Source organism: Aquila chrysaetos, chromosome 21 (assembly GCF_900496995.4).
Source record: "Aquila chrysaetos chrysaetos chromosome 21, bAquChr1.4, whole genome shotgun sequence".
Classification (NCBI taxonomy): domain Eukaryota; kingdom Metazoa; phylum Chordata; class Aves; order Accipitriformes; family Accipitridae; genus Aquila; species Aquila chrysaetos.
The window spans coordinates 23,145,142-23,153,710 of NC_044024.1; the positions used below are offsets into that span (position 1 = coordinate 23,145,142).

Below are 8,569 nucleotides of genomic sequence, written 5' to 3' on the forward strand. Positions count from 1 at the left end.
GAAAGGCTGTGCCCTCATTCCCGAGGGCAAAGGTGCCGTGGGCCGCCCTTGCTGGTGTAAACAGGGTCACTAGCACAGAGGAGCTCCCACTACAACCAGCTTCCCTGGGGAAAACCTAGCTCAGTGGCACTTGTGCATTCAAGCACAGGTCTTCTCATTAAGGCATTTATTATACCTGAAACTTTATCAGATCCTCAGGTAGTCCAGGAACCATCAGTGCCCTCATAAATCTCTTTTATAGAAGGGCTGATCTTTACTGAAAGCAATTAAGCTGGCCCAGAGTTCACTTTTCTTTTTTATTAACAACGAACAAAACCCATCCTGAGGCTGGGAATCAGTTCTTGCACTTGGCTCTGTTCCGTTTTCATCTTATCAGTCCTTCGAACAAGCCAGCAAAGAATTTTTCTTTGTGCATGAGGTACAATATTTTTTTGGCAGGGCCTGGGTAGGAGCGGGCTGGAGAACAACACGGAAGGGGTGGAAGAAAGGAACAGGAAGGACATTGTCCAGGCTCCGAGGGCTGGGTGGTGATAAGCATTTGTCACAACAGCAGTCTGTATTCAGGGCTATGGTAGGGCTCTCGCTTTAAAATGAAATATCTCTTTTCCCCTTCCGTTCGGAGCACGGGTCTTAGCTCTGTGCCCAGAGACGCGACCCATCTGAGACAGGCACCGTCTCTACGAGTCACAATATAGAGGTGTATCCAGGCAAACCTGAGCAGTTTTTGAACCCAATAAAATGCAGTTGTTTTTCCAGGTTTCCCAGTAATTGGGCTGGAAATCCAAGTGTGTTTGCCTCCTTCCACTTCACTTGCTGTAAAAGGGAAGGGCAGAGAGGCGAAGGAGGATGTGACCTGAGTAGTCAAGAAAACTGGTAGTGTTGTGGGGCAGGTAAAAAGAAGGGAATCCAAAACAGAGAGCCATATGCAGGAAGGCTCAAGGTGTCTGCGTCTAATTTTTGAAGCCTCGTTTTTTGCCTTTGTGGCCTCAGCCTCGCTGAGCACAGCACCAGAGCTGCAATGGCAGGGCCCATCCCAACTTCTGCCAGCTAAGTATGCTTGATGCCACTTCAGCTCCATCACTTGAAGGGTTAATAACGCCCTTTCTCTGGATTCCTCGCCTGATGGCAGCTGGGCTGAGAAGTACATGATCTCTAAGATCTTTTCTTGTGGTTTGCCCGTTGCTATGGGCTGGGCTGTATTCATCTCCTGGAGACACCATTCATTTCCTGGGTGCCATTGTGAGATTAAATATATAACCCGGTGGCTGCTCACCCGCCTCCCAGGGGCTGGGAATGCCAGTTTGGGTCCTTTGTTTGAGCTTGCCCTGCCGTGCTGTCCTGGGAGATGGAGCCAGCTCGTGGGACAATGGAAAGCATTTTGTTTCTATCCTGGAGATCAACCTGTTATTGTTTGAAACTAAAGGGCCTTGGTAGGGTTGACCCAGCCAGGTGACCTGGCTGGGACAATGTCTGTGGCTGCACAGTGCAAATCCTGCCTTTGTCTTAGCATGCTAACGCAAACCCTGAGATCCCCAGCATGCCGTAAAACATCCAGCGTGCTGCTTGTAAATCGACTTTTAAGTTCTCTATTTACCTGAGCCATAAAAATATACCTCTCTCCTCCCCATGGTGCAGAGCTCAGGGGCTTTTTGAGGAGCTGGATGTGGTCTTGGTGCCCTGACTCCTCCAGGTTCACGTGTCTGTGCTTTCATATTTTGTCCAGTGCGTGCAAGACGCTGTAGATCTTGCTGTGGCTGAATGTTTTCTGTTTCCTGGCCAAAACCACCGCCTGCCTAGCACACAGGCTGCGGGGAGGAACGGCCGTTCGCCGGGAAACATGTCGGCGCACGACACACATGCCTGTGCATGCATGCTGCATGTGTACGTGCATTCATGCCGCGGTGGTGCGCTCAGCAATTGGCCGATGAAATGGTAAATATTTGAGGTCGGGAAAGTCAGCACATTCCCTGAACTCTGCCTGCTTGTTCAGGCTGTTAAGAGCGAGGGCTAATATTTGAGAGCACCACACCCATGCGCGGAGAGGGCTGCAGCCAGGGTTCAGCTCCACAACCTGGGCACACAGGCAGCTGGAAGCGGGCACAGGCTTTTCCAGCCCAGTTCCCAGCTGGCTGAGAAGTTGCACAATTTAATTGATTTCAGTTCAGTAATAGGTGTGTATGGGCAGGAGGGGGGAGAGGGCAGAGGCATTACATCACCCAGATGCTCTGAAGAAAACACAGTGTTTTGTGTACGGAGAGCTGCTGCAGGGCTGAACTTTGAGGCAAAGAGCGTTAGATGGTTTCATGCCCCCCATGCCTGTATGAGCAGCAACACCTTCCACAGGAATTTTTGGCTTTTTAGTTAAAAAAAAAAACCAAACAAAAAACTCAGAAAAATTTTTAGCCAGAAATGCTCCCAAATCCAACAGGAACTTGAACAGCACTAGAAACCAAGCCTAGAAAGCAAAGTGGGGCGGGGAGGGGGGCACATGGACAAGACCTGGTTACTGCAGCTCAACAATTTGCGGTCCTTTGGTGGCTATGGACGGTGTACAGCAAGTGCACCCTGGTCGTGCAAAGCACCAGCGTGGCCACGAGCCCTGTTCTGCAGTGGGGCAGCCCTGGGTGCCCTCCAGGGCCTCCCAAGGAGGACGGGCACCTCCGAGAGGACAGGGTGGGTATTCGGGAGGCCGGGCAGTTGTGTGTCCACGTAGGCTCTTGAGCGGCGGCGGGGCTGTACTGTGGCTGTGACCTGTGGCTCTTCCCCGCAGGCGAGAAGCCCTATAAATGCACATGGGAAGGCTGCGACTGGCGCTTTGCCCGCTCCGACGAGCTGACCCGGCACTATCGGAAGCACACGGGCGCCAAGCCCTTCAAGTGCCTAGCCTGCGGCCGGTGCTTCTCCCGCTCCGACCATCTGGCTCTCCACATGAAGCGGCACCAAAACTAGGAGCCGCCTACGTTCGCCACTTCTCCAAGAGCAGCTGAAACTCTTTTCTTTTCCGAGGGGGCCTCTCCTCTTCTCGTACGTAGGAACAAACCCATGCTGTGATCAACCGGCAGGGCAAGGGTGGTGGGCAAGCCCCCTCTGCAAGCCCTGTCCCCAACTGTTTCTCGTTTTCAAAGAAATCTCATTAAAAAAGAGTTGTAATTACAGACTGATCTCATGACGAGGCTACCGGCAGCGCTGGGGCGATGGACCTTGGATTCCAAAGGGCTTTCTTCCAGCAAACCTGCTATTTATTTGTCACTCAGGAGCAACTGTCCTTCGTGTCTCAAGCTGTTTGGGATTTTTTTACCCCTTTCGGGGCAGTGCCTTTGGTGAGCCTGAGGAGGTTGTGACGGGTTGGTAGCCTGGCCGTACGTGAGAGGTCTCACTTCAAACTGTTGGTGCAATCCTCTTGGACTGCCCCATGGCGTGGCCGTGGTACCTCTGATGTGCGAGAACAGGAGCATGTGCCCAGGGCTGTTTGGGTTGACAATCCCAGTCTCTGTGGGGGCATAGAAGAAAGGGTCTATGACATACTCACCTGACGTGCCTTCAAGCAAGGGACAGCACAAAAGCAGGTGACAAAAGCCATCATCTGTGTCCCCTGGAGCCCACCTGCGGTTTCCTGGCAGCCAGCTCACTCGGGGCTGCGAATATCTGCCCTGCTTGGCCAGGTTTTTTGGTCGTGTCCTTAGCATTTCTGCTTCCAAGATAAATTTTGACTTCAGGTGTCTCTGGGAGGACCAGCATGGATCTTGAAGCCCCCCAGAGGACTGCAAAAAAAGCCACTGATAAAGCTCTGGTTTCCCAGAACACACTGTGCCTTTCTCCAAAAAGCACTGGGCAGGCTCTGCTCATGCCTTGAACATGCACACAAGGGATCAGTCATCGCCAATCACACCAGTCTTTTGCTGTTGCCATTTCATCACATTCAGACAGAAAAGAAAAAAAGAAAAAAGCATCTTTGAAAAAAATTCCAATAAATCCTGCTGTTCAGATTGTAATCATGTTACCTACCTCACAGGTTCACTGCCTCGGGCTCCGTAAGGCACCTTCCCTCTTCTTCTGTGGGGCGCTGTGACGCGTGGGGCACATCAGCCATTCTTCAAAGTCTACCGGGGGTTAAACTTAGGCAGAACAAGAACCAGGCCATGGCAGTTTAAACAGCAGCCGTGCAGGTAATAAATAAATCAGGAGCAAATAATGGGCCCAGTGCGTTCAACAGAATATTGATTTCCCCCACACCGTCCTCCTCTTTTATTCTTCCTCGAACAAATTTAAGTAACGCGCAGGCTGATGCGCATCTGCAGCGTGAACTGAAAGGCCATGCCAAACCGTGGCATCTTCAGGCGGTGGAAATTTGAAGGCCACCCCTCTCTGCTATTGCCAAACCGCACATTAGCCGAAAACCATAGCTGGGTTCCTGGTTGTCCTTTGCCTTGGATAAAGAAAACTGATCACACCTGCGGTGCACGTAGCTGGTCTGGTGTGACAGGAGAGGAGGGCAGGAAGGATTTGAGGGGGGGTGAGGTGTGCGTGCTGTAGTGTAGGCTTTGGGATGGATGATGTGCCCGGGGCTGGTGGTGCAGCGCTGCAGTGAACCCTTCGTGTGGCTCTTTGGCAAGAAGCCTCCTCTTTTCTCCGTGCCACCAGGGAGGGTGGGAATGGAGGGGTGAAGTCAGGCCACTGAATTGCTGGGAGCTGGCTTGGGTGACTTTCCCTGACAGTGCGTGGCAAGGGCTTTTCAGACCTCAGCACTGGGGTCTTTGCCTGGCTGGAGGGTTTGATGACGGCACCCTCTTGACACCGCGTTCAACGGAGGATTGGAGAGCCTGGCTCTTAAATCAGCTTTTGCTGACCATGTGTATGTCCTCCATGTTCTTTTTCCAACTCTTTCCTTGCTTGTCATCACAGCTTGCTGGGGATCGGCAGGTGCTGGTGCAAATGGGCTTGTTTGCCATCTGCCTTGTTGGCTGTGGGGTCTGGCTCCTCTTCAGGGCAGAGAGCAGGACCTTGCCAATGCCACCACTGTGACCTGGGCTCCTCCTTTTTCCCACCTCACCTTGGAGGTTGGGTTGAGCTATATGAGTGAGTAGGGCATGCAGTGCCATCTTCTCCCCAAAAATGGGGGGGGGGGTAGGAATGGTGCATGGCCTGAAGCCTCCATGCAGGGGACAGTTTTACCTCTTGCTTCTGCTTTGAGATGGGTCTGGAGAGCCTCAGGGAAGGTCTCTGATGATGGAAGAACCCCTCGGAGAATGGCGGTGGTGCAGGGTGTAGGAGCGTGCGTGTCTGCCAGCACGGGCGGGTTGAGCTCACGCCAAAGGAATTTCAGGGTAGCGTGGAGGTGCCTCAGCCCCGCTGGTGTCTCCAGGAAGCTCAGGCTGGCTCGGTGGGGCTGGTGGGGACCCAACGCAGCCGTGCTGGGACCTGCTGGGCTCCACCCGGCTTCGCTGGCACCCGTTCAGCTCCTCAGCGGGTGAGCCCTGGCACGGCGAGCCGGCGGCACCGTGGTCTCCGCGTACCCCCCCCACGGGGAGCCAGCAGCCCCCACGGCTGTAACTGCAACCTCCACGTGGGAAGACCTTTTTTTTTTTGGTGTATCCTTTGTGGTTGAACCTCCTAAAGGTGTGAGCCAAACTACAGGGTACAAGGTCAGCCCAGCCGCCGCCTGTGCCATCAGGCTGGTCGTGGGGTTAGCCCTCACCCGTGGGCCTCTCAGAGGGGTCTCACTGACCCCCCCTCTTTTTTTTGGAGAAGGAAACCTCCGCTCCGCCCTCCCCCACCCCTCCATTTCCATCTCTCCCTCCCCTGCTGTGCTGATGGGGCCCAAAACCTGTTTGCTGAAAAACGGTACAAAGCCAAAACAACCAACAGGCAGCTTTAAATCTTAGGGGAATTTTAAATAATTTTCCTGATGATCTTGTTTTTTTTCACTACAGGAAAAAAAAAAAAAATCTATCTGCTCATCCTCACATAGACTCTGTGTGTGTGTATATATATATATATATTTTTTTTTTTTTTATTTGATGGGGGTGCAGAGGAAGAAGTGTCTTAACAAAAAAACACCCCAATCCTGTACTGCTTCCCAAGCAGCACTGCTGGTCTGCATGCAAAACGCTGACATGCAAATGTTTTACTAGTGCAAAGGCAACACTTTAAAAAAAAAAAGTCTCTGAAGGAAAACCACAGCAAGCCTTGGCTTTTATTTCTCTATTTTTGTGTGTACAGAAGTGGACAGCCTCTAACCTTGCATTTCATTGCAGCTCTCGGTGGCTGAGGGCAGCTATTCCCCAGGAGAAAGCCGGGGGAGACGGGGAGTGATGCTGACCGGAGCAAAGCCCCTCTTTTTTGCTACGGGAGGGACGGCTCGGAGCCGAGCGACATAGCTGGGGGTGTGTGAACCCCAGCTGAATGAAGGTCCCTCCATCCCCAGTCCCCTGGGACACTTAGGTGACAGGGACATTGGAAAAGGTTTGCAAGCCCAGGAGGCTTTGCAAGCTGGGTTTGGTGCAGAACAAATGCCAGTCTGGCCGGGAGGCGGGTGCCTCATCTCTGCTGCGCGTGTATCATAGCGGGGAAAAAAAAAAAAAAAAATCGCTGTAAATAGGAAAAGAGCACTGTATCGCTTCGCGGGTCTGCGTGGATTGAAAGTGATCGTTTACTGTCCGAGATGAACACAATGTGAAAAAAAAATTGGGACCTGGAAAACTTGGGTGGAAGGTTTATTTTTCCGGTGATGCTTTTGTTTGTTACATAACCCCTCTCCCCCTGAAACTCCCCTATGACTATTAATCTATCTCATATTTTGTAATAAAATTTTATCATGTGGAGACATGGTCTTTCTTCTGTTCCCTCCCATTGGAAATGCTTTTTGCCTTTACCTGCTGCTGCCTGTGCGTGTGCTGATTTTAGAGGCTTAAGAAAAGGAAAAAAAAGCTTTTTTGTAAGGTTGGATTAGGAAAATGGGTATCCGAGGAGGGGAAGGATCCGTGCATGTTATAAGCCTGGAGCACCAGGCAACGCTATTAGTGTTGTTACGTGGCCTAAGCTGATGCTTTGGAGGAATGGCGAGCCCTTTCTCAAACCGATGTTGCAATGCTGTGCAAAGAAAAAGGAGGGGCAGGACTGTTTTTTTTTTGTAAATCCCCTCTGCCTTTTACTATGTGCTCCCATTTTTTGCTCTGTGAGGGAAGAAGGGGGCAGCCGCAGGCCGAGTGGGTGAGAGGGAGCAGAAGGGCCAGGCAGAGGGGAAGAGAGAAGAGACGGGGGGGACACAAGGAAGTGCTGGGCTGGGGACACGGCGTTCAAAATCCCCGTCTGTGTACTTTTGTGTATATATATACACACACATTTGTACATATGCAAACAGCCGGCAGGGGTTCAGCCGAGGACTGTTGAGCTCATGCCTTTTGCATGCACGCACCTGCACGCACAAACGCAAACACCTACAAATACACACACATCTATTTCTATAGGCTGAACTAAACAGTTCTTTGTAAGCCGTTCCTGGCAGGATCCCATCTGCTTTCTCCAGCATCTTCTCTGTGACCGCTTCCCGCAGTCGCCTCCTGGCCTGGCTACACTTGCAGGATCATGACTCTTATTCCATGTTAAAAACAACAACTCCCTGTTGCTTTCCAAAGGTGTTGCCTTTCAGCTACATTTTTCATGAAGAAAATCCTCTTTCCCTACTGATTTCATTCCCTCGGCTCAAACTTGATTACGATGCTGAGATGAGTTGTTTTACCTCCTTCTCCTGTGGCTTTTAGACCCTGTTGATGGTCCCCAGGGATTGCACTGTTTTACTTTCCAAGTCTTTCTCCTCTCTCGTCTGTTTCCACATTTCTCCATCACTTGAAAAATAACTTGGGGACTGAGATCTAATTAAGATTAAGGAGGCAGGGAGAGCAGGACATCGAGCCACGCACCTTCTCTTCTTGTCACTCCCCTGCAGTTGCAAAGTTTTTCTGCAGATTGCCTGCGCAGGGAGCGCCGGGCAGTGCTGCGTGCCCGGGAAGGATCCGGCCACAAGCTCTCCATGGCGTGTGTGATGCTGGGTGCCGCAGCAAAGCTGTGCAGCCCATAGGCAGGGGAGGCTGGGGGGGGGAGAAACCAGCACCCCGACCCGCTCCTTTGCTGCACGGCTGGAAAAGGGAGAGGAAACCTGTAGTTACTTGCTGAGTTCCAACTCCTGAACAGCCTCAGTTTTACCTTTCCAAGTTCTTCTGCCTGCAAATAATGTCAGAAGTGGCGAGGAGGATGGGGAGGCTGTCTGGGACCCCCATCCTTGTGTGTGGGGATGTCAGAGCCACCTGCGGTGCAGGGAGGGAAGTTTGGGGCTGGAAAGGAGATGGGAGTTTCTGCGGAACGAGGCGTTGGGAAGACACGGGCTGGTGGCTGGAGCCTCTGGGGAGGTCTGGGGCTGAGAAGAGCCTTGTGGAGATCACCATGGACCCATCACGGACTGACTGCTGGGTACAGCATGCTTCCTTTGAAGCCATCTCCTGCTCTGCAAGTGTTTGTGGAAACTTGGTTTTTGATGTATGGTCTCATGCTGGCCGGTATGGACGGAGCTGGG

The 8,569-nt window shown here is 52.1% G+C and overlaps 1 protein-coding gene across 8 annotated transcripts in view; it reads left to right on the forward strand.

Moving 5' to 3' along the window:
* LOC115333769 (Krueppel-like factor 5) overlaps nt 1–6,821 on the forward strand; it is a 39,884-nt gene extending 33,063 nt beyond the window's left edge. For all 8 annotated transcript variants that reach the window (XM_041119114.1, XM_041119113.1, XM_029997178.2 and 5 more), the window contains one exon: nt 2,771–6,821. In XM_041119114.1, the coding sequence (XP_040975048.1) occupies nt 2,771–2,949 (179 nt within the window). In that variant the 3' untranslated portion in view covers nt 2,950–6,821. The remainder of the gene's footprint in view (nt 1–2,770) is intronic.
* Nucleotides 6,822–8,569: the final 1,748 nt, after the last annotated feature.